We start from the raw sequence: 23,721 nt of genomic DNA, 5'->3' as shown, positions 1-23,721 counted from the left end.
TGGGACTCGCCGGGATTTGTGCTGCTCGAGAGTGCTTCGCCCTGCACCTCGACCGGTTGGCCGTGGCGGCGAGTCGATGGCGAGTGGCGAGAGGGCTCGCGGGGCTTCCGTCGCCCGCTGTCCTCGCGACGCCCGCCCTCGCTGATCGGTGGGCCGGCGGGCCCCTCGTACCCGGCGTGCTGGGGCTGTGGGTGGACGCAGCAGTAAGAATGCCCGGGCACTCGCCACGCTGGGGAGAAGTCGAACCCCCAGACAGTGGGGCATATCCCACATCTCGACGCCCGCCTCGCCGAACTGAACCATCAGTCTGGCATATTCCACCTCGAAACCTCCGACCCCACCCGTCGTCGAGTGCCGACCTATTCTGAGCCCGCCTGTCACCGCCCCGTGTAGCTTACATTTCTGGACCTGTCCAGTCTGCCATGCACACTCCAGACGCGGTTCACGGTCCACCGGGGACGCTACGACCCTCCGCGACATGGCCGTCACCGCCACTATGACCTCACACCCGGGCTGCGGTTCCCACCTGCGCCAGTGTCGGCTTGCGTAGCGGCGCGGGGCACTGCACACCCACGCAGCTGCCCGATCGCCTGCGATTCGGAGTGTCTCGAGGAGTGGTCACCGATCGGGCCTATCATGTCACCGCTGCCCCCCAGATCCCGTCGCTTGCGACCCACTCTCACACGCACGCTAGCCGGCGCACTATTCCCAATGGCGCGCGCGTGGCTGGTGAGTGGGAGAGCGAGAGATCTTGCCGAGCCCAGCGGTCTCGTGTCCCCTCGGGTGCCCGTGTCAACAGTCGAGGGCGATAGCGACCTCGCGCACGATTGGACAGTGCGAGTGTATGACTCGCTGGCTGGTTCCAGCCGAGCGCAGATCTGGGTGGACGACAATGACTGGACGACTGGTGACTGTCGCGAGTAGGACCCGACAATGACGCGACGACTGTCGCGGCCCCGCCTTGCCCGGACGGTTTGCCCTTCGTCCACCTGCCACCTCGTCGTCAAGCCTCTCGAGATCGTCGAGACCAGAGATCCGCTGCCCTGTGACGCACACCGACGCACCCCAACGCGCACGTACCCGCCCCGCACGCGCACCTGTCGCACCTCGCTACCTCGCCTCGCTACCTGCCACTAACCACTGGCTGGGCGACGCTATCTGCCCCGTCCCCTCGTCCTTGGTATAACTATCCTCGTGGCCCTAGTTTGCTCTCTATCGAATGTATCGTCTCGAACTCCCTACGCCTGTAGCCGGCACCGTTCGGGCCACCAGGTCGATGTCAAGCACCATTCCGCGTCACAGGCCACGACATCCCCCTCCCAAACGGCCTGCCAAGGCCCCCCTCGTCACCTGCTCACCGCTACACGTCACCCACACATGCCCAGCCCACCTCGGCAGCTGGCAGCGACGATGCCTAGCCATAGGCGATTAGGCGAGGCGGCCATGTATTTGTGGAGCGTCGACGTGCCCGAGTCAAACAAGTGGCGTGGCGTTTCATAGCTGCATGCGTGCGTGCGCGTCGCTGCGGATATATTCGGGACAGGGGGCTTGGCCAGCGCCGGAGAAGATTTGGGGCCCAAGGCACAACAACTCTCACGACGCTGGATCCAGTTGCGATCGGTGATCGGCGCGGCATGTGGCCCCCCCGCCCCCGCTCCCCCTCTTTCCCCACCTCGTGCCCCCGTTTCAGCCGGTGGGAACGGTATCGTGACGTAGAGGGTGCTGCGGATCGTTGGGCAATTGGGTTGCCGTCTCCGCCGCCGACGGGGTGCCGCGCCGCGCAGTGGCCATCGACGAGCGGGGTTGGCTAGCAGCCGTCCATCGCCACTGCTGCCAGGCCAGCACAGTCAGTAGTCAATCGCCAATGCCCACCCGTCCTCGCGCCAGCCCGACCCCGAGCACACGCCCGCCCGCTGCTCCACTCGTGTGTGACCAATCCCCACGCCACCCGAATACAAATCACAAGGCCAGCGAACCGAATCGAACCGAATCGCAACTGCCACAGGTCGCCGAGGTGTACACGTGCAGCCTTTTTGGTTGCCGATGCTTGGGCGGCGTGCCCGCCAGGCTTGCGCCAGCACTAGCTCGCCGCGACGTGTACGCACCCAGCCTCCTCGCATACTCGCTCGGCTCTCTCGTCGTAAACGAGACAAGAAGACGCGCGCCCGAGGAATGTGGAGTGGTGCAATGACGTCGTGCCGGTGGCCCCGGGTGCTACGCGCGGCCTGGCACGCCTGGACAGTTGCATCCGACGTAGATCCGAGCGGGAGGTACAAGCGAGCCCAGCACATGTCGACGAGATCTGCGCTGCGTGTGATTGTGGAGTGGCTGCGTTGCTGGCTGGCCGCTGCCTCTGCTTCCGACTGGCCAGATGCCCGAGGCTACACACGCCCGTTTTTGATTATCGTCAGCCAAATTTGATTCCGGGGAGAGGTGTCAAGTCGGTGCCTGGTGCCACACACGACAATCAGCCAGTCACAGCGCGCGGCCCGCCATTAGATTTGCTTCCGTTGCCCACCTCCATCCGGCGTCCCACTGTAGGATTGCGCTTTCCGCGAGGTTGTCAGCCAACCAGCAGTAGATGGTGCGGCAAACACAGCCTCGTCCAAGTCAAGCTGCGCACATCATCCCACGAAGACTACGGCAGCGATTAAATCACGCATGCACATGGGGCAGGGGTAGGTGGCTTGGAAGAGGCGAGACGGGGCGAGACGGGCACGAGGACAAGGCAAGGAGAGGTGACAGCTCGGCAAACCAACGACGACCCCCCTAGTGGCCGCATGGTCAGGCGCGACACCAGAGGCCTCACTCGCCGCCACGCATGCCACCCGCACAACTTGTCAGCTGTCTTCCGAGCAGCCATTTTGATAAAGAACGGGAGGTGCATGCATGGAGCCATCCTATTCCTGTTCCCCCTCGCCTTGTTCTCTGTATAGCAACAGTGGAGCCAGAGCCACAGAGCCGCCACCCACTTGCTTGCACACGACCACAAGGCCACAAGTCTACGAGCCAAGGAGCCAAGTTGCTTGGCTCATGCTTGACTGGGTTGCTGCAGCCGCACCCCACGTAAACCCCGCCTGGTGCCGCACACCCGTCCGCGCCACCCGCGCTGCCCGTCCGCCCTGCCACGCGCGTCTGCCCCCGCCGACCCCGCCCACACGCCTCCGCCACCACCGCAGCCCAGTTTTTTCAAGCACCGCCTGCGTGCCCCCAAAATAGTCGAATGGGCCCAATCCCCCCCCTTCTTCTAAACTTAGCACCACACTGTACACCACCACTACTCAACTGCCAGAGTCATTCTCGACTTCTCCCACTGTCTCTCTTGCAAACTCGCTCACAAGTCGCGTCCACAGCACAGACGACAGCTCGGAGCGCGTCCTACAACCTCGATTTGACACCCCGGCATCCATAGACTCCAAAGAGGCTACCACCCAAATCACTCCGAGACGCGTGCCAAATCGAGCACGCCAAATCGAGCATACGAGTCCCCGCGGCCACCGCCGAACAACGACTCCACCACCCAACTCTGTCCAGCACGCACGCCGCACACGTCTTGCGCACTCTTGCAATTAATTCTGTACACATCGCGCCGGCGCATCTTGGGCACGCAGAGTTGACCACTCTTGACACCAATCCCGACCACCGCCCCACCCCACAGCCAGCGGTCGCTTTCCGCCGCCTTCCCTAGACGTCGCATTGATCCCGGATCACACCACCACTCACCCGCACAACCACAACCACCATGGGCCGCAAAAAGATTGAGATCAAGCCGCTCACTGTGAGTGTGCCCCGCGCCGCCACCAACTGACCCCGCAAGGATGAGCGTAACCGCAATGTCACCTTCCTCAAGCGCAAGGCCGGTCTTATGAAGAAGGCGTACGAGCTGTCGGTCCTCTGTGGCGTGTCGGTCTCGCTCCTCATCTTCTCGGCCAACGGCAAGCCCTACGAGTTTTCGTCGACCGAGTTTGACAACGAAGTCGACCGGTACAACGAGTACGAGGGCATGATCGAGAGGCGGCGTGCCGCCGAGTTTGAGGCCATGGCCCTCGCTGGCGAGGACGGGTCCGACGACGACGATGGACCGGCCAACAAGGGAGCAAAGCCCAACGGGCCCTCCAAGTCGCTCAAGGGCAAGGAGAGCTTCAAGGCGCGTAGGCAACGGTACCGCGACGGACAGGCCTCGCGCCACCGCGACCACCACGCCGACCGCAAGCCGGTCATCCCGCCTCCCGGCGAGGAGCCAGGCAGCTTTATTGGCGGTGTCATCGACGATGGCCGCCGCGACATCAGCGATGAGCCGACGCCACCTCCCCCGCGCTCTGCTTCTCCAGTGCGTAGGCTCTCGGTCCACCTCACCTCACTACCCAGCTAACACTCTGCAGTCGTCTGCCGGCCTGTCGTACGCTCTTGGTCTGCACCAACAGCAGCAGCAACAGCAGCAAGCGTCGTGGAACCCATATGCGCGCGGCGGCGCGACGCAGGGCTTCAGCTCGGGCGGCTACCCCTTCCCAGGACAGGCCGGCGGGTCATCCTACCTTCCTACCCCAGGGGTGAGTGGCTCGCCCCTCGGTGTGCCAGGCCTTGGCTCGGGCCTGGGCAACATGCCGTGGGAAGGCGGAGGCCACAACAACCAGGCTCTGACGACGTACGCGTGGTTGCAGATTCAGCAGGCCCACCACGAACAGAAGCGCCAGCTACTCGAAAAGCAGCACCAGCAGCTGTACGAGCTCACGTCGCGCACTGGCAACAACTCGTTCCTCCGCGACATGCTCGGCGGCAACGGCGTCGCCGTGTCCAACAACAACACGCCCGGGTCGGGATCCGCCAGCTCGTGGAACGACTTTGTGTGGCCCACGGCGCCGGCCGACGAGCTGGCCCAGCCGAACGGCCCCGTCTCGTCCCCGCCAGAGGAGGACCTCGTGTGGGCGCTGTCTGGTGGCAGTGGCGGGCGCGGCAGCGTCTCCCAGCAGGGCATGCTGCCGCCCCAGGCCAGCAACATGGCGTACAGCGTCGACTATGCCAACGGCGGCGTCGCCATGGACCCGATGGGCAGCGGCAAGCGGCCACGCGACATGCGCACCGGGTTACCGATCGACGACCCGCGCAAGCGTCTGCGCACCTAGTCGTGTTCTTGTTTCCTTACCCCTCACCGCCCCGCGCCATATCTTGGCGCGTCGTGGTGAGCCTGTAGCACTAGATGTTGTACCAGCGTCGGATGGATAGAGACCCTGCCGATCTAGGCGCGCATTCGCATTCCGCAAACGACCAATTCAGATCACTCGGATTCATGCCAGAGCCCAGAATACCTAATCGATGTCCGCTAGCACCCGCCCGCTGTTAGAACAGCGTCACCTCGAGCCAGGCGACGAAACCAGCGGCCTGCTCCTCGGGGTCCTCGTCGTACTGGTGGTCTGCGCCCTCGAGCACCTCGACCTCGAACGGGCCCTTTGTGCGCTCGAGCGCGGCGACAGAGTCCTCGAGCGGCTGCACCTTGTCGTCGAGGGTCCCGTACGCGAGGTAGACGGGCGGGTGGGGCACCTCTGCCTTTGCGATCAGGTCGAGGCGGTGCGTGATGCTCAGCGTCTCGGCGCTGGGCCGGAAGCCGTCGAGCCCAGAGCCGAGCGAGCGCTGGTTCATGAACAGCAGCTGCGGGAACAGGGCGTGCTGCAGCATGTACATGTACAGAATGGACCTGGGCCCGCCCGACACGGCCGTCGTGAGCGGCGGGTCGCGGAGCTTGAGGTGCGGCTGCGCGGCCGCGTCGGGCACCGACTTGCCCCACCACGGCACGGGGTCCGTCTTTGTCGCCCAGAACTTGTGCGTCAGATCCGTGATGGGGTAGAAGGGCGCGGCGCCGCGCGGCGCCCACTCCCCGCTGGGGTTGACGCCCTTGCTGGCCGCGGCGCCGCGGTACCCGCCGACGTCGGCGTCGCTCGCGCTCTTGGGCACGGGGAGGGCGGTAATGAGCGCGAGGTAGCCGCCGGCGCTGCCGCCCGTCGTGACCACGCGCTCGGGGTCAGCGCGCGCAGCGTACCCCTTTGCCGCGAGGGCCGCGCTCAGCTTGTGGCGCACAAAGGCGAGGGCCGCGTCGGCGTCGGCGAGGATGTCGAGGATGGGCGCCTGCGGCGCGAGGCGGTAGTTACACGACACGACGATCGCGTGCTCGCCGTTCGGGCCGAGCGCGCGCGCAGGCAGCCGGCGCAGGTGCGGGGGCAGGTTCTCCTTGTTGCCCTGGAGCATGCCGCCGCCGTGCCACCACACGACGACGGGGTGCGGCTTGTCGGGGTGCGACGCTACCGAGGGGGGGAGGTACACGTCCATCTCGACGGCGAGGGGGTCGGCGTCGAACGTCGGCGCGGGGTGCGTCACGAACGCGAGGGTGAGCGTCGGGTCTGGCTTGTCGGTCGGGCCGCCTGCCGCGTCCGACACGTACGCGGGCGCGGTGCCGAAGGCCGCCGACGTGCGCGGCTTGACCGGCGACCCGCGGGGGGTGCTGCCCGTGCTCCCAGCGCCCCAGGTACACCCCTCGTGCTCGATGTCGGCGCTGGGGGCGAGGTCGCCGCTGATACCATCGAGCGCGACGTTGCCGCCAAGCACGAGCGAGTAGAGCTCGGGGAAGCGCGCGGCGCCGAGGCCCTGGTCGGCGTCGAGCGTGCCCTTGAGCTTGTTGTACCCGAGGTTGAGGGTGCGGATCTTGAGCGGCCCGGCGCCGGCGAAGCCCGCGACGTCCTTGTTTGTGAGGGCGTTGTGCGCGAGGTTGAGGTTACGCAGGGCCGGCAGCGCCGACTTGGGCGCCTTCTGCTGGCGCTCAAACCGCGTGACGAGGAAGCCGGTGCCGTACGACAGGCCCTCCTCTGACGGCTTTACCGGCTGCGTGAGGTCGATCGTCGTGATGGCGTTGTGGGACGCGTTGAGCGACTCGAGCTCAGGCAAGAGGAGGAGCGCGGGCGGAAGCGCCGTCAGCGCGTTGTGCGACACGTCGACATAGGTCAAGCGAAGCAGGTCGGCCAGCGCGTCCGGCAAGCTCGTGAGCCTGTTCCCCCGAAGCTGGGATCAGCAGTGTCCCCACGGTCACCCACATCCAGCGTCTTGAGCCCGCCAAAGAAGCCGAGCTCGAGCTCGACCTCGGCGAGCAGGTTATCCACAGCGCGGAACGCGACCAGCTCCTCGGGCTCGCTCCACGCCTTCTTGGGCTCGGGCGTCCCGAACACGGCGTGCTCGTCCTCCAGGTCGAGGCTGGCAAACGACTTGCGCAGCGGCGTCAGCGGGGCCTTAGCAGCGACCTCGACCACGGGCGGCCGGCTCAAGTCCTGCTCCCTCATGCCCAGGAGGTCGGTGTACACGAGCGGCGGGACCGCCTCCAGCCCGAGGGAGGAGATGTCGAGCTTGCCTAGCCGTCAGCGGCGCCATGGCGCAGACGTACCAGTCCGCCGCGCGCGCGCGACCTGCCCCCCGACGGTCGCCTCCTCGAGCGCCTCGGGCGGCGGCATGGAGCGCGCGGGCCGCGCAGGCGAGTTGCGCGCCTCGGCGCGCTTGGCGGCCAGCTGCTCGCGGATACGTGACATGGGTGTGGGCGTGGGCGGGTGTAGCGCGACAGACCGCGGCCTGTCGATGGAGATGTGGGTTGTTTGGTTTGGACGGAGGGGGGCGAGGGCCAATGTCGTAATGGCGTCGGCCGCTCGCCCCAGGCGCCCAGGCCGGCCGTGGCGCTCGCTCGCGCCAAATGGCCCAGCCGCTTGGCACTTGAGATCAACGAGATGGACGACGACAGATGCGACGCACAAGAGATGGACAAGAGATCGAGATGCGTAGAGCACCCCCTCGCACCAGAGCACGCACGCAGCGGCGACCCGGGCTCCGGGCTATTGTCTGTAACATGCGACCCGCGACCGACATACGCCGGCGCCACCCCCTCGCGCCCTGCGACAATGCACGCACCACATGCGGCGGTGCGCGCGCATGCGTGCTTCGTGCTTCGGATCGCCGGCGGTGGCGGCGTCGCCGGCCACATCTGACGAGGTCGCGAAGGCTGATGGCCACTCACGCATGCGGACGGACGAGGCTGGTTCTCATCACGATGCTTCGGGCGAGTATATATACAGACGTGTTTGCTCCTCTGCATCCCCATCACCGCCTGCCTCTGCCCTCTTGAAGCGAGCCCCACGACCACTGCCAACCCCCACGACCACTGCCAACATGTCCGCCTACACCCAGCCCACCTACACCCAGCCCAGCCAGTCGGCCGCCCAGTCCACCGCCCAGCCCGCCCACACCCCCGCGCCCACCGCCACCACGCTCGCCGACCTCGTCGACACCAAGCCGGGGAGCAAGCGCAAGCGCCCGTCCACGCACGTCGAGGGCATCTCGCTCCAGTCCATCCTGGCGCTTGTGCCCGCGCCGGTCCAGCGCGTGGTGTGCACGCCGCGCCGCTTGGCCGCGGCGCCCGTGAACGAGGTGAGCTCGGCGGCGGCCAGTGTCCCGGCCCGCGCTGACGGCCAGCCTGCGCCCGCCAAGAGCGAAGACGTCGAGATGGAGGAGTCGGACGACGACTGCGACGACTCGGACGACGACGTCGAGATCCTCATGTAATGGACGCCACCTAGACGCATATCCCCGCCCATCATAGCCCCGCCCATCATATCCCCGCCCATCATAGCCATCCGCATTAGCACCACAATCCCATGAATCTGTCATTCTACGCGTGCATGAGAGGTGCTATATCGTACACTAATGTCAGCGGCGTCAGCGCAGAGGAGCTCACCTGCTATCCACTCCGCAGATTAGGCGAGAGGGGTGATGAGCCTGGGGGCAGGTCAGTACTGTACGGTCGTTCTAGAGCTCGAGCGGAGCCTGAGAGAGGTTATTTGCGGGCGACAGAGTGGCCCGGATCACTCCTAGAGCTACTCGCAGGCGAAAAGAGCCGCCCCACCGCCCCAAGAGGGACCTGGAGCACCCAAGTCGCCCAAACCTCGCCCAGACCTCGCCTCGACGCCGCTCTTTCACTACTCACTTGATGAGCGAGGGCTGGGGGTTGGAGTTGCGGTATCCAACGAAGATGATGAACGGGATCCAGCCCACCGTGATGACGGTCTGTACGTTAGCGATGTCAAGTGTGCGGAGGGGGAGGGCCGAGGAGGTCGAAGAGGTCGAGGAGGTCGACGTCGAGGTCGAGGAGCGGGTGGTAGGCGACCGCGACACAAGTGCCACAGCCGCACCCCCGCCGCACGCGCTGCGCGCCCTCTGGTACATCCACTGGGGTGGATCCCCTCCATCAAATGTACGGCCGCAGAGCAGTTGGGACGAGCCGAGCCGATTGCGAGTTGGAGGAAGGGCCGGCCGAGACGATCCAACACTGCTTACCTTGGCGACACTGCGACGTCAGCAACGCTCCGCTCGGCACCTCGGCCCCACTCACCCGATAGCGGCGTTGACGCGGTCCTTGGTCTCGTCTGAGAAGGCCATTGTGTTTTGTTTTGTGGTGGTAAAGAGAGGGTGGAGGAAAACGAGGTGAACGAGGTCGGGCGGCGTTGGACGGAGGCGAATTTGGAGGGCACTGGAAAAGTGGCAGTGGCGACGACTGACTACTTAGGCACTTTCCTAATCGACACCCACCCGATTTACTAGTCCTTGTATTCAAATGCACAAGCTCCTACCACCCGCGCCCTCGACACATGCATCGCACTCTAAGTCTCAGGTCTACTGCCGACGGGCCCTAGCGGCCATCCATTTTGTAGTACTGCCAACGCTTACTCGCCCTTGACGACCTTGGAGACCGACTCGGCAAAGTACTCAATGTTGTTGTCGTTGAGGCCGGCCATCGAGATACGGCCGTCGCGGGTGAGGTAGATGTGGTACTTCTCGGCGAGCTGGTCAACCTGCTCGGGCTTGAGGCCAGTGAACGAGAACATGCCAATCTGCGACTTGACGTGGCCCCACTCGCCGGGCGTCTTGAGCTCGACAAGCTTGTTGTAGAGCTTCTCACGGAGGGCAATGATGCGGTCGGCCATCTCCTTGACCTCGCCGAGCCACTGCTCCTTGAGCTCGGGCTTGGAGAGGATGGTCGAGACGAGGCGGGCGCCGTGAACGGGGGGGTTCGAGTAGGCGGGGCGGACAAGGAGCTTGATCTGCGAGTCGACGCGGGCCTTCTCCTCGGGCGAGGCCGTCACGAGCGAGAGGGTGCCGACACGCTCGCCGTAGAGACCGAGGTTCTTGGCAAACGACTGGCAGAGGAGGATCTGGTGGCCCTGCTCGACAAAGTAGCGAACGGCAAAGGCGTCACGGACGGGGTCACCCGAGGCGAAGCCCTGGTAGGCCATGTCGAAGAAGGGGAAGTGCTTCTTCTCCTTGAAGATCTGCGAGAGCTCCTTCCACTGCTCCTGGGTGGGGTCGACACCGGTGGGGTTGTGGGCACAGGCGTGGAGGAGGATGACCGAGCCCTCGGGGGCGGCCTTGATGTCCTCCTTGAGGGCCTCAAAGTTGAGGCCGACGGTGGCGGGGTCGAAGTAGCGGTACTTCTCGGCGGTGAGGCCGGCACGCTTGGCAATAGCGTTGTGGTTGCCCCAGGTGGGGGTGGGGAGGTAGATCGACTTGTTGGGGTAGTGCTCGGCGATGAACTCCATGCCGATGCGGAGGGCACCGGTTCCGGAGAGCGACTGGGTCACGGCGAGCTGCACGTGTCAGTCGGGGTGTCCTACTACACGCGGCGACTACTCACGCGGTTCTCCTTGATGGGAGCCGAGTCCTCGCCGTAAGCAAGCTCGGTAGCGAGCTTGTCGAACGAGGCGAGACCCTGCCAGTGCGTCAGTGAACGGTCCACCACGACTGCGCATGCCATATACGCACAGTGATGGGGAGGTACTCCTTGTCGAGCTTCTCCTTGAAGAGGATCTCCTCAGCCTTGGAGACCGAGGGGAGGACGTAGGGCTTGCCGTTGCCGTCGCGCTGGGGGGACGTGTCAGCCGTTGTCAACAATCGGTCCGGGCGTTGTTCCGGCATCGGAAGAACCCTGCTTGGCGAGTGATACCTACGTAGGCACCGACACCGAGGTTGATCTTCTTGGGGTCCTGGTCGGCCTTGAACTTCTCAGTGATGCCGAGGATGGCGTCGGGGGGACTGGCGACGTGTCAGCGGGGCCGCCTGCTGCGCTGCCCGGGGGGCCCGGGCTTTGTCGTCTCGGCGCGCGCTCGCACTCGGAGCCGCGCGCGCGGCGTGGCACTCACCCGGCCTTGACGTTGGCCCAGACCGAGACGGAGCGGGTGAGGCTGGGGGTAGCGCGGAGGCGGAGACCGGAGCGGGCGATGGTGGTGATCATCTTTGCTGACTGGATGGGTTTGAGGCAGGCAGAACAGGAGAAAGAAGAAGGGGCCGGGGGGATGGAAGAGTTATAGGGAGTGAGGGAGGGAGGGGTTCGGGCAGGCAACGAGCCCTGGGCCTGGCTGGTGGTGTGCTAGCGCTCACCGAGTCGGTGGAGGAAAGCCAAATGGCATGCACACTCCGAAGCGGCGGGGCTGCCAGCAGTGACGCTTTTGTTGTGCCTGACTCGCGCGGCTATTCAACTTTTTTTTTTCATCGACTCGGCATTACAAACTTGTAATCATGCAGACTGGCCGCTGATTAACGGGGAAACCCGGATCAGTGGCGTGGACCTAACAATGGGCCATGGTCGTTTGTCCTTGCTCATCCGGGCGCGTCCTCGGACCGATCACCCGAGCGAGCGAAAGAGCGAGCGTAGCGACAGTGCTTACACTCGACACTGAGCACGTTTGTCGCAGTGTGGGCACGAGTCAACATCAGTCATTGATAACCAAGTCGATGCAGACATTAAGAGCAACACTCCCCCGAGTCATCGCTCTGCATGCAAACGTCGACGACGTCCACCTCTCGCCTGACTCGATCCTGCCTGCCGACGCTTGTAAACATGTTGCCCCACGTTCCCCGGCCAACCCTGATGCGCGCCGCGCCCTCTAATCTCCTAACCACTCCGGCAGCTCACCCGACAAGCGAGCCAGACAATAGAGCGAGAGCATGCACGCGCTGGCAACGGCGCAAACGCGCGCTTGGAGCCTCCGCACAAGGCGCCCATGCGTCGTCCGGTATGCGGCATTGGCTCATCCACGCGCACAGCTTGTTGTTGTACTCCGCCCTGACGCGCTCACTGGCCGCCAACCAACCCGCCAGCGGCACATGCTTCTGCACATCTCGTCATCAGCGAGCGGGGCCAGTGCGCCGTCGTGCGGCGTGTGCGCGCACCCGAAGATTCAACGCGGCTCGAGCTCGACGGCGCCACGCTCTCTCGGGTGACGATCGGCCGGTGGCTCACCGACGCCCACTGCCGCCCACCTCCACCTCATCACGTGACCGCTCCCAACATTTTGAACCGGCACTGACCCAACTCGCCTCGCCACCTACGTATCGTCAACAACACACACCATGGCACCCACCACCGAGGAGCTCGACGAGCTTCTCCTCTCCTGCCGGTATGGCGAGGTCGAAGAGGTCGAGGAGTTTGCCGCCAAGCACGGCTGGGACGCGATCGCCGCGGCCAAGGACGAGCGGGGAAACACTGTCCTCCACATGACGAGCGGCAACGGACACCTTGGTGAGTGGGGTGGGTGCGGGGTCGGTGTGGCGTATGTGAGGGTGTAGCTCGTTCAGAGCTGCTGAAATCGCCCTACGGCCTCTGACCCACACATCTGAACATCATCCTAACACCCCCCGCAGACGTCCTCAAGGTCCTCCTCCCGCACGTCCCCGCCGCGCTCCTGCAGCAGGTCAACGAGGCCGGCTCGCCGCCCATCCACTGGGCCGTGCTGAACAACCACGTCGCGATTGTCCAGGCGCTGGTCGAGGTGCCCGAGGAGAACGGCGGCGGCATCCAGCTGTTGAAGGTGCGTGGGAGGAGGCTGACATGATCTCGACTACGCAGCCGCTGACACGCCCCAGCAAACCAACGCGGCCGGACGAGCGGCGTTCAGCGAGGCCATCTTCGCGGCCGAGGGCAAGGAGGAGGTCGCGGGCTGGATCGAGGGCTACCTGTGGAAGATTGAGGGCGGGGACGACGACGAGGAGGAGGGCGCCGCTGCTGCTGCTGCCGCCGCCCCCGAGGGCGAGGAGGGTGCCGCCGACGCCGAGACCGAGCTGGTGGTCAAGGCCGAGGAGCTCAAGGTTGCCGACAAGGCTTAGATTTCTCATTCATGTATATGCATAGGACGACTGTGATGTGGTTGTGCCACTGGAGGTGGTGGGGTGGGTGCGTGCCACTGGACCAAACACCGGAAATGCCGATTAGGAACGAATGTAATGTACGAGGGCTGGTTTGTATTGTTTGTTGCTTGGTGGGTTGCAGGGCATTACGACGACGGAGTAACTAGCATTGTAGAGCCCCAGTGCTTGTTGTGGAGCTTCCACTGCAGTGGTTGTATATGGTGCCTGTATGGTTTGTATGACGCGACGCTTGTTCGCACGATGCCACCGACCCACCCACTGCTGCGCTGCGCCGGCCGTCTCGGCCCTCTGGGCGTTTGCCCATACCCTTTGCCTATCCCCTGAAACTGAAGATTCACCCGTTTTGCGTCCGCGCCTTGCCTCCCTTGCCTCTCGCTGGGCTTGCTTGCCCTTCCCTGCCGGCCTCTGCCTAGCACCAAAGCAAAGCAAAGGCAAAACCGACGGGCAACACGCTTGTCCTTTGTTAGCATTTGACCAGAGAGTGAGTGCACGAGGCGACGACGACTGCAATACACACACACACCTTCACATCTCTTGTCCAACCTTCATCTCACTTGTGCACACCACTCTTGCCACTCCCACTCCTCCACTCACCACACTCGTCGAACGCAGCTCGCGCACAGCCGCCAGATCGCCGTTCCACCTCGCCTTGCGACGCTCGCATCTTCATCCAACCCCCTCTCGGCGCGTGCCCCATCTCCCTCGCCAGGCGCCGCCCTCTGCCCGACCCCACTCCGCCCACGGCAAACCTTCACTCTTCACCTTCCCCACCGCCGTCCACCACCACCACCACCATGCGCGTCGCCACCATCGTCACCAGCTTGCTACTCGCATTGGGCGCCAACGCCCAGCGACAGACCATTGTCGTGCGTGCCGCCGTCGTGCAATTCCCGTGTGCCATCGTGCTGACCCGTGCCTCCCGTCGTGCTTGTGAATAACAGAATGCTGTGAGTGGCTTTTTCATGCCCTGACAACCAACATGACAGCTGCTGACACCAACAGGCCGGCAACAGCGTCGTGGTCATGCTCACGACTGACGCGGACGGTGACCCCTCAACCTCGACCATGTGCGTTTGTTGGCTCGTTGTTGGCGCGCCCTGACACGCTGGTGCTAACGTCTCAGCTCGACCATCCGCGCGGGTGCCGGCGGCGTCGTCCCACCCGTCGTCACGACCACAGACACGGACGACGTGCTCACCGCTCCTACGACTACGACGAGACAGACGAACACGAGGACCGCTACCCAGACCCAGTGCGTAGAGCTGCGTCGCGTTGCTATTCCTGTCCGACAGTGATCTAACCAGTTGCCAGGCCAAAGGGTGTCGTCGGCGCCCCCACCACGACCTACGCCCCCATGACCGCTACCACCTGTGGGTTGACAATGGCCACTGCGGCTCCCAACGCCCATTGCTGACCCATGCGCAGACTATTACGGTGACGGCCAGGTTGGCACTTGGCGCAACTCGTTCACCCCTGCCGCGGCCGCAACGGCGGCTGTCCCAGCGGGCACTGTCCAGGAGCTGTCCGAGTACCTCAACTCGGTGTCCAAGGCCGACCCAGCTGCCGCGTCTGCCAATGCTGCTGCCAACGCCAACGCCAGCCAGAGCGGCAGCTCGCCCGGCAGGCCCCAGGGCAACGGCAGCGGCAACAGCGGCAGCGCCGCCTCGCGTGGAGCAGTCGCCAGCTGGTCTGTCGTGGCCGGTGTTGCTGTCGGCGTCGCTGCCATCGCCTTCTAATGAGTGCGAGTGCTGCTCTTCCCTCGCCTCATGCCGCCCATTGCATGACGCGCCCGGCCCCTCTGCACGGCCTGTACCATCGCCACCTCACGGACTCTCATAGTCACTAGACCTCCCACCCCCCGTGCTCCTCTGAAAGCGCGCTTGCGCCTAGCTCTCAACACTTTTGTTATTCACTTTGATAGTTATACCAGGCTGTGATAGGATGCACGCCTCATGATACATGCGTGGAGAGCGCGTCTAGCGCGGCGGCGTCACGAAGGCTGCGACTGGCGAACTGGACCACAGCGAGACAGTTTCACCCGTGTGCTCGCTGGCGTGCACGCGTGCACAGCCATGGTGCCGTGTGCACGCGTGCGCAGTCGCGTGTCGTGGTGCGACTACGGCCAAGATTCTTGGAGCAGGGCAGATTGCGACGGGCCAGGGTCGCGCAGACGTCAGTCTTGCACCTGGGCTTGGCGTCGTAAAAGTCGAGTGTTTAGTTTGTCGAGGACAATGAGCGCCTTGCATGCTGGTGACCAGTATGCTGGGGGGTTACAAAGGGCGTCGGTCGATCCGTTACGGCCGTGTTGATGCTGACGACAGCCCATCCTTTGAGCGTGCAGCCATGCCAGGACAACCCGTTGTCGTTGTTGACACAATACAAAAAGCAAATGCTTCAGGTCCGACTGGGAATCGAACCCAGATTACAAGAATCAGAATCTTGTGTACTAACCGTTATACGATCAGACCGATGATTGTACGATATTTTCAAAGTCGGGTCGTACATAAGCAACAAGCCGCCACCACGTGACGCCACTGAACCGCTTGGGGCGCTAATGGAGACCCCACACTCGTCTTACGCACCCCCTGGGCGCTCCAAACCATAACAAGGCATTCCTCGTCAGCCTCGTCCTTGCTTTTGTGTTTCATTCCAAACACGAACGACAGACGACACTGGCGCCCACCATGGCCCAACCAGCGCCCATAGACATGGCCGCGTCGTCGTCCCGGGCACGGCAGATGACGCGGCGAGAGGCGTCGGCATCGCGCCGCGCCGCGTCGCTATCGACCTCGCCACCGCGGTCTTCCTTCGGCAGCTTTGACGACCGCACGCCCACCGCGTCCTACTCTGTCGCGAGCTGGGCCGGCGCCGCGGGCTCGAGCAGCACGCGGCGCCCGGCGCTGGGCCACCGCACGTCCGACGCATCACTGGCCCGCACCGACGCCGGATCACTCCCGGTCGGGTCACTCCCAGTCGGGTCGCTCCCGACCCGCACGACCACGGGGTTCATGGCGCCCCGCAGGCCGGCGCAGAGCGTCGCCCCGCAGAACGACTACCTCGCCAACTGGGAGACGCTCAACGACCTCATCGTCCAGCCGGCGCAGAGCGACATGTCCCCCAGCCCTGCTGGGCGGCGACGGCACGGCTGGACCGATACCCCGAGCCAGCGGAGCCTGCGCTCGATGATCACGCCGACACGGGCGGTGTTCGGGCTGCCCATCCCCGGTGTGCGGGAGGACGACGAGGCCGAGTCGTCGTTTTCCGCCGTGCTCTCGACCTCGCCGAACGCGATGAGCCCAGACGTCGAGTGCGCGCCGAGCTTTGGCCAGTCGGCAGCGGGGTTCGGGGAGCGGGTGGCGACAGCGGGGCCAGCGAGCACGACGCCCCAGCCGCACCGGACTCCACCACCCCCACCTCCGACGACGATGCCCAGCCCGAGCGCGGCTCAGAAGGACGCTCCACAGAAGAAGCAGGGTGCGTACATGGTGTGTCACGGCTGATCATCAGCGTCTGCGCTATGGCCCCCGCGACCCTGGGTCATCTCGATTTTCAAGTGTGGTCTCGCGTACTTTATCGCGTCGCTGTTCACGTTTGTGCCCCAGCTGTCGGCGCTGCTGTCGATGCAGTCCGAGACGGACGTGCACGGGCGCGTGCGCCGCGTCCCGGCGTACTCGGCGCACATGGTCGCGACGATTGTCGTCTACGTAAGCCAGTGGTGGGGACCGAGCTGATGGTAGTTCAACCCTGCACGTACCAAGGGTGGCATGATCCTCTCGACACGGTACTGCGTTATTCTCGCGGGCCTCGCGGCCATCGTGTCCCTCATCTCGTTTGGGATCATCAGACTGTTCGACCACTGGTCGCCGTCGAATGGGAGCCAGTGGGACTGGGTGAGCGAGATGGGCGACTGGGTCGTGTGCATCTTGTGCATTGGCGGAGCGATGGGCGGGCTGGCTTGGGCAAAGGTTTGGGTGGGGAACCCCGCTTTCAACACGGGTGCGTCCAGCTGATTGAGCGCGGAATAGCTGACAGCCAGGCTGCTCAATGGCCGCCGTCACCCTCTTCACCGTCATCGTCAAGGAGGGCGGTATGCCCAAGCTCGAGGAGGTGCTGTTCATCGTCATCATTGGAGGTGAGTGCCCGCCCATGGCATACCCTGACCCCAGCGACCATCACCAACCTCGTCTGCTTCATCGTCTTCCCTGTATCCGCCACTTCCCGATTGCAGAACTCGATCTCAAAGTCGCTCAAGTCGTTCTCCACCCTTCTGGATCTCCTCACTTCGTGCTTCCTGCTCGAGAAGACGGTCCTGCGAGAGAATCGCATGACGCTCGCCGAGGCCGTCAAGTCGCATGGAGCCGCCTTCAAATCCCTCAAGGCTGATCTCAGTGAGGCCAAGCATGAGCGCATGGTCGACCCCCGCGTGCGTGGCCGCAAGCTCGAGCTCTACGACGCTGCGCTGGGTAGCATGGCTCGCTTGGCCCAGCATCTCGCAGGCATGCGCAGCAGCACCCGCATGCAGGAGGCTCTTATCCGTGCGAGCCTTGACGGCAGGATCGTGCTCGACCAGGTGGAGAAGGACCAGTCGTACATGGCCCCATCTGTTGTTGACGACGTCAACGACGTGCAACACGACCAGTTTGAGAACCCTGTCGAGGTCAAGCAGAGCATTGCGCTGTTCCTCGAGCTGCAGCACATCACGGGTGACGACATGGACAATCTTGTCGTGAGTGCCATGGGTCGACACCGCTAAGCCTCCAGACCAGGTGCGACGAAGCACTCGACGCGATCGAGGACGTCACATTCCCTGAGGCACAGTCCACACTCGATGCCAACCTGACCGAGATCCGCACATCACTCGCCACGGCGCTCCAGAACTTCTCGCGCTCGTCTAGCAGAGCCATCAAGCGGGTGTACGCGGGCCCGCGCCGCCAGCGGGGTATCTTACCCGGTAAAACGGGAGAGAGTAGCGGCAGCAGCGACGAGGAGGCCACCGGTGGGGACAATGCGGCCCACGACCATTCGGCTGGCCCGAATGAGGTCATCTTCCTTGTCTACTTGTGAGCCTCGTTGTTGACTTTAAAGCTGACGCCAGCTTCCTGTTCACGCTGGAGGAGTTTGCCCGCGAACTGCTGTTCCTCTTAGACACAGTCTACGACGTGGGTATCCCCTCTTCGCTGCCGCTGACAGCAGATTGTCAACGAGCCGCAGCTCAGTGCTATCGACCAGATTCGATCCATTGTCGCCCCCTGGCAGAGGCCGCGGAGGCGGTCCAACTTCCTCTACAAGCAGCTCCGTGGGTGCGTGAGCATGGGTCTTGGCTAACCCACCAGAACGCGTTGTTCCCATCGACCCGAGCAAGCTCCAGCCGCCCCTATTCCCCCGCACGCGCCGCGACAAGACGGGTACGCTGCTCACTCCCGGAAATGAAGGCCTCTCGCGACGAGCAAAAGTCTCCCAATGGTTCTGGAAGCTCGGCTCGCGCATCCGCGAGCCCGACATGCAGTACGCCATCAAAACTGGTTTCGCTGGTGCAATGCTGGCTGCGCCAGCCTACATCGAGCGAACAAGACCCATCTTCTTAGAGTACCGTGGCGAGTGGGCCCTTATCGCCTTCTTCGCGACCATGAGTCCGACGGTCGGGCAGACAAACTTCTTGTGAGCTAACCGCAATACCTCTGATGGGCGTTAGCTGATCCCACAGGTCGTTCTTCCGCATCATCGGCACAATGTGGGTGTGGTGTGGGTTCGAGTACTGACATCGCAGCCTCGGTGGTGCTGTTGCTGTCCTCGCCTGTACTCTGTAGGTGAACTGCTGGAGCGCCGCTGACAGTCAGCTTCCCGGAGGATCCCATTAGGCTGCCCATCTTTGGCTACCTCTTCTCCCTTCCTTGCTTCTACATCATCACCCAGATGCCCGACTACGCCCAGGCCGGTCGGTTCATCCTCTTGACTTACGTGAGCTCTAACATCGTTGCTACGTGAGCTGACAACCAGAATCTCACCTGCCTCTACGCCTACAACCTGCGTGAGAGCGAGAAGGACCTGTCCCCCCTCGAGATCGCCGTCCGCCGCTCAACCAGTGTTATCACGGGTGTGATCTGGGCTGGCGTCGTCTCGCGCTACTGGTGGCCGTACACTGCACGACGCGAGCTGCGCATGGGCCTTGGCGAGTGAGTGGCGCGGCTTGACAACGCTAACACCAGCTTCTGCCTCGACCTGTCGTACCTCTATTCGAAGCTCGTGACGGCCTACACACGCGGTGTCGAGCAGGAGGTGTACCCCACGCCCTCCTCCACCAGCGGCGAGACCGCGCCGCTGCTCCCAATCGGTGTGGCAAGGCACCACCTCAGCCCTGCAGTCCTGCAGTTCATGTCCATGTGGGTCGCGCTCTGCGTTGAAGCTGACCCACCAGGGAACTCCACCTCCAAAGCCAGCTGGCGACGCTCCGCGGCCTGCTATCGCACGCAAAGAACGAGCCGCGTATCAAGGGACCATTTGCCTTTGATTTCTATCAGGAAGTCTTGCTCAGCTGCGAGCGCATGCTCGACAAGCTGCATAGCATGCGCTGTGTCACAACGCGGCACGACTGGTGGGTGTCGCAGTGCCCGTCACCCGCTAACACTCCAGGGACAACAGTATCCGTGAGGCCTTCGTCCTGCCAGTCAACAACCTCCAGCGCGAGATGGCAGGCAATGTCATTCTCTATGTGAGTGCCCACACGGTGCATTGTTGACCCCAGTTCTACACCCTTTCGGCCGGCTTCCGCCTCCGCATCCCTATGCCGCCGTACCTCCCGCCTGCGGAGAACGCACGCGACCGCCTGGTCGAGGCAATCCGCAACCTCGACGAAGTGAAGCAGCGCAGCGTCCGCGGTGGTGGTCGCCACCTCCTCTTCTTCGCCTACGCGCTGGCAATGCAGGAAGTCATTGCCGAGCTCGACTACCTCGGCGGCCTGCTCCAGGACGCGTTTGGCGTCATCTCGCAGAGCACGGTGCGCGATTTTGAGGAGCTGTTCGTCGGTGGCATTGGCGCGCCGGAGGAGTACGGCGCCGTGGGCTCCTCGCAGGTCAACATAGATGTGTAGCATGTACGATGTATACAAGGTTTTATTGCACACCACAACGGCAGAGTCTAGTTCAGTCTATGTACAATCGTCAACGCCCAGCGGCAGCTACAGCTCGGCCCACTCGCCGTCAGCGGCGGCGCGCTTGCGGCCGAGGGTGCGCATGAGGTCGTTGAGGCGCGCGGCGTCGGCCTGGCGCAGCCCTCCGCGCTTCATGTCAGTCTGGACAGAGCGCCACAGCTCGCCGAGGACCGAGTCGAGCGTCTGCGAGCGGCCGCGAGTGGGCGGCGGCTCGGGGGTTTGCGTGCGGAGCTCGACGGGGGGCGGGGGCTTGGAGAAGTCGAGCCCCTCCTCGCCGAAGAAGCGGCCGAGCTTGGCCGTGCGGCGCGTGTGCACGTCGAGCTCGGCGAGCGGCGTGGTGGGCGAGTGCGGGATCGGCGGCAGTCTCGAGTGTCCGTCTCGCGAGTGCCCGTCCCGTGTGCCCATGGACGAGCGCGTGCCCGCCGAGGTCGAGCTCGACTCGGCCGAGCCCGCGCTCGGCGACGTCGGCGACACAGGGAAGCTGCTGGGCCCGTACCGGTGCTGCGGCCACCCCGACGCGCGCGAGGGCGACGTGGGCGACGCGGTCGGTGACATGGATCTCACCATGTCGACAGACCATCTCTTGGCCTTGGAGAGCGAGCGGACGAGCCTCGGCGACGCGGGGGACGTCGGGCGGCGTGCTTGAGGAAGGGCCTCAGGAGCCGGGGACGAGACGCCAAACTCGTCCACCAACGTCGCCATTGTCAGCTCGTCGACGATGGTCGCGAGGCGCGTCTGGTCGTGCTCGATCAGGTGGATCAGACCCTGGATAGAGTGCCTGTACGACTCGTACACCTCGTGTTCTACCGGCACTGGGCGGGTGCACGCCTGCTCCGGGGGGCTCGCGTGCCCGCCCTCGCTGTGCGTCTCGTGTCCATCACCGCGGAAGGCGGGGAGGAAGAGGTTGGCCGGTGGCGCGTCGCCAAACATCTGGTCGAGCTTGTTGGCGCGGCGCAGGGCGACCTTGCGCTCGTCATCGGGCATAGGTGACGAGTTGACGAGCGCCGTGAGGCCAGGTGGCGCGTTGCCCGAGCGCCGGCGCTCAGACACGGACGCCGAGTGCCGAATCTTTGCGCCGCCATAGCGGTTGTGGAACTGGCTGTCGAGGGCGGGGAGCGAGTGTGTGGAGATAGTTGGGTCTTCTTCGGGCGGCAGTGCTGGCCCGTTACTGGTAGAGTATGGGGACGGGAGGAGCTCGGGAGGGACTGGGGCGCCGAGCAGGCGCTGAAGCTGTGGAGGTTAGCAATGGCAGCAGCGCTGGCCCTCACTTTTGATAGTCGCGTGCGGCGCTCTCGGAAAGCAACGTCCTCGGCACCTTCGAGCTCGCGGCGGAGACCCGGGCTAATCGGAGACATGGGTGACGCGGGTCCAATGGCCAGTCGGGCACCGCTCGTAGCGGTCAGGTCAAGCGGTTGCACCTTGCGCGGGCCCGTCTCCGCCACATGCGTCTCGCGAGCGACAAACACCTGGATCTGTGGCGGGAGTGGCGGTGTGGAGGGGCCGAGCAGCATGTCGCGGGCACGCTCCAGGCGTGACTTTGTACGCTGGTGGCTGGGTCTGGCGGGCTTATCGACAGCTGGCAGCGGACTCGACGCGATGCGAGGGACGCAGTCCTCGCGCTCCCATTCTGGCTGGCTGCTCGGACGAGGCCACGACTTCTCGTCCAGGCGTGTGTGAACCGTCGCCGGCGCCGTGCTCGGGTCGATGACATAGCGCTCAACCTGGCTCTCGCCGAGCGTCTCACCGAGCAGCTGCTCGAGCTTGCGTGTGCGTCTGATCAGCACGGCCTTCTGCTCAGCGCCGAGCGCCGACTTGCTCGCCAGCGTCGGCGGCACGCGACCTTCGGGCGCAAGGGGAGCCGGCTGGGGCTTGAGCTTGCGCTTCCGCATCTGACCAGCTGGAAGCAGGCCCGAGAGCGTCGTCACCGACTCGCTGAACGACGAGTTGAGTGAGGACAGTGATCCGAGCGTGTCGCGTGATGTCACATTTGTAAGGTCCAACGAGTGTGCCTGTCTGTCCAGCGGCTGGCCGACTGGGTGGGTTACCTGGGCTGGCTTTGTGCCTGCCGCGGTGGCCCGGCGCTGAAGGCCCGAGGAAGCCATTGTCCTGCCGATCCGTCAGCCCCATCCTTAGTGAACAAAAGAGAAAGCCGACTTACGCGCGCAACAATGGGTTGCTCGTCTTCTCGGACGCAAGCTCGCCAGCGCCAATGGCGATAGCGGTGCTTCGACCTTTCTCCTGGTGCCCTGTGCCGCGTGGCAGACCCTCATCGAGCCAGAGCGAATGCAGGTGTGTGAAGCCCGAGAACTCTGGGAACTCGCCGAGCGTTGGCGGGGCCGACAGAGGTGTTGATTGCGCAGGTAGTGGAACAGGTGGAACAATGGCGTTGGCCTTCTTCTCGCGAATCCGAAACAGATGGGCTTCGATGGTCTGATCGTCCTCTGCCCGCAGGTGGGGAGGGCTCGACGGGCGCTCGTCCATGCTTGCGCTGAGTCTTGTTGAAACCGAGCTGAAGGACGCCCGGCGCCTGACAAGGTGGGCGCCTGGTTGCTGTTGACTGGAAGAGGCGGCACTGGTCGGCGAGGTCGAGTTGGTGCAAGCCGAGAACAGGGGTCGATCACTCGACGGCGACAGCGGCGCACTGAGCCTCGGGTGGTACCGACCAAACGTGCCTGCACTGTTCGGCCTACGGAGGGTGCGCTGGAGCTCGACGGCAAAGCTGGGCTGAGGCGACTCGAGGGCCGGCTCTTGATCTCTGGGCGACCACTTGGCGAAGAGGAGAGCCGCGTCGCCAACGTCCAGAGTCTGAGGTGATGTGGGAGATGATGGCGTGCAAGCTCCAGCTTGGTTCTCTGATGATTGTTGCAGGAAGCGGTACGGGCTCAGCGCTGGTGAAGATGCTGGAGCGGCGGCTCGAGGGAGGGATAGACGTTGGGGGCGTTTCTTGCGCTTGAAGGTTGTTTCAGGTGTAGCAGCTGGTCGAGCTCGCGGCAGGGCGGATGAAGACGCACAACCTGACACTGTGGGGACTGTGCGCGTGTTTGTGCGTGGGACAACAAGAGCGACAGTGGCTGGGGGTACGACTTGAGAGTGCTGCAATGATCGCGATGATCGGGCGGTATGCGTCGACGACGACGACGTGGTGGCCGACGGCGGTGTCGGCGAAGGCGGCGGCGTGCGGGCGGCGACGAGGACGACCGAGGCGCGCTTGACGACGGCGGTCGTGAAGCGTGCGCTGGTGGGGGACGTGGGGCTCGCTCGGGCCATGTTATGACTGGACAGTGCGGGCGCTTCCCTGCGTCGCGGGCGATGGCCAGTCGCTGCTGGCGGGGACACGGACGGGGGTGGGC

At 64.3% G+C, this 23,721-nt stretch overlaps 8 protein-coding genes and 1 non-coding gene across 9 annotated transcripts; 5 read left to right on the top strand and 4 right to left on the bottom strand.

Moving 5' to 3' along the window:
- Positions 1 to 3,742: 3,742 nt before the first annotated feature.
- Positions 3,743 to 5,123, top strand: Q8F55_001141 (uncharacterized protein; the record flags this gene model as incomplete). Its single annotated transcript, XM_069349780.1, has 3 exons — positions 3,743 to 3,778; positions 3,818 to 4,330; positions 4,383 to 5,123. The coding sequence occupies 3 exons, from the start codon at positions 3,743 to 3,745 to the stop codon at positions 5,121 to 5,123; spliced, it is 1,290 nt and encodes a 429-aa protein (XP_069213324.1).
- A 214-nt stretch (positions 5,124 to 5,337) lies between these two features.
- Positions 5,338 to 7,565, bottom strand: Q8F55_001140 (uncharacterized protein; the record flags this gene model as incomplete). The annotated part of the gene is made up of 3 exons (XM_069349779.1): positions 5,338 to 7,047; positions 7,080 to 7,390; positions 7,424 to 7,565. The coding sequence occupies 3 exons, from the start codon at positions 7,563 to 7,565 to the stop codon at positions 5,338 to 5,340; spliced, it is 2,163 nt and encodes a 720-aa protein (XP_069213323.1).
- A 631-nt stretch (positions 7,566 to 8,196) lies between these two features.
- Positions 8,197 to 8,589, top strand: Q8F55_001139 (uncharacterized protein; the record flags this gene model as incomplete). Its single annotated transcript, XM_069349778.1, has 2 exons — positions 8,197 to 8,454; positions 8,500 to 8,589. 2 exons carry the CDS (start codon positions 8,197 to 8,199, stop codon positions 8,587 to 8,589), a joined length of 348 nt encoding a protein of 115 aa, XP_069213322.1.
- A 1,157-nt stretch (positions 8,590 to 9,746) lies between these two features.
- Positions 9,747 to 11,311, bottom strand: AAT1_1 (aspartate transaminase aat1; the record flags this gene model as incomplete). The annotated part of the gene is made up of 5 exons (XM_069349777.1): positions 9,747 to 10,667; positions 10,715 to 10,789; positions 10,843 to 10,941; positions 11,028 to 11,112; positions 11,220 to 11,311. The coding sequence occupies 5 exons, from the start codon at positions 11,309 to 11,311 to the stop codon at positions 9,747 to 9,749; spliced, it is 1,272 nt and encodes a 423-aa protein (XP_069213321.1).
- A 1,118-nt stretch (positions 11,312 to 12,429) lies between these two features.
- On the top strand, positions 12,430 to 13,182 carry YAR1 (ankyrin repeat-containing protein; the record flags this gene model as incomplete). The annotated part of the gene is made up of 3 exons (XM_069349776.1): positions 12,430 to 12,598; positions 12,721 to 12,887; positions 12,943 to 13,182. 3 exons carry the CDS (start codon positions 12,430 to 12,432, stop codon positions 13,180 to 13,182), a joined length of 576 nt encoding a protein of 191 aa, XP_069213320.1.
- An 836-nt stretch (positions 13,183 to 14,018) lies between these two features.
- Q8F55_001136 (uncharacterized protein) lies at positions 14,019 to 14,960 on the top strand (the record flags this gene model as incomplete). The annotated part of the gene is made up of 5 exons (XM_069349775.1): positions 14,019 to 14,090; positions 14,227 to 14,291; positions 14,348 to 14,476; positions 14,536 to 14,594; positions 14,650 to 14,960. The coding sequence occupies 5 exons, from the start codon at positions 14,019 to 14,021 to the stop codon at positions 14,958 to 14,960; spliced, it is 636 nt and encodes a 211-aa protein (XP_069213319.1).
- A 660-nt stretch (positions 14,961 to 15,620) lies between these two features.
- Positions 15,621 to 15,692, bottom strand: Q8F55_001135. Its single transcript has one exon. It is a non-coding gene; the product is annotated as a tRNA-Gln (tRNA).
- A 216-nt stretch (positions 15,693 to 15,908) lies between these two features.
- Positions 15,909 to 20,311, top strand: Q8F55_001134 (uncharacterized protein; the record flags this gene model as incomplete). The annotated part of the gene is made up of 17 exons (XM_069349774.1): positions 15,909 to 16,698; positions 16,732 to 16,928; positions 16,962 to 17,220; positions 17,261 to 17,356; positions 17,391 to 17,950; positions 17,986 to 18,284; positions 18,320 to 18,383; positions 18,418 to 18,520; positions 18,558 to 18,882; positions 18,929 to 18,955; positions 18,992 to 19,027; positions 19,062 to 19,182; positions 19,222 to 19,397; positions 19,431 to 19,604; positions 19,640 to 19,816; positions 19,855 to 19,933; positions 19,967 to 20,311. The coding sequence occupies 17 exons, from the start codon at positions 15,909 to 15,911 to the stop codon at positions 20,309 to 20,311; spliced, it is 3,828 nt and encodes a 1,275-aa protein (XP_069213318.1).
- Positions 20,312 to 20,398: 87 nt separating this feature from the next.
- Positions 20,399 to 22,852, bottom strand: Q8F55_001133 (uncharacterized protein; the record flags this gene model as incomplete). The annotated part of the gene is made up of 3 exons (XM_069349773.1): positions 20,399 to 21,601; positions 21,640 to 22,477; positions 22,530 to 22,852. 3 exons carry the CDS (start codon positions 22,850 to 22,852, stop codon positions 20,399 to 20,401), a joined length of 2,364 nt encoding a protein of 787 aa, XP_069213317.1.
- Positions 22,853 to 23,721: the final 869 nt, after the last annotated feature.

The sequence above is a fragment of the Vanrija albida genome (assembly GCF_041260175.1).
Source record: "Vanrija albida strain AlHP1 chromosome Unknown contig_1, whole genome shotgun sequence".
Lineage (NCBI taxonomy): Eukaryota > Fungi > Basidiomycota > Tremellomycetes > Trichosporonales > Trichosporonaceae > Vanrija > Vanrija albida.
This window is presented reverse-complemented; position numbering and strand designations above follow the sequence as displayed.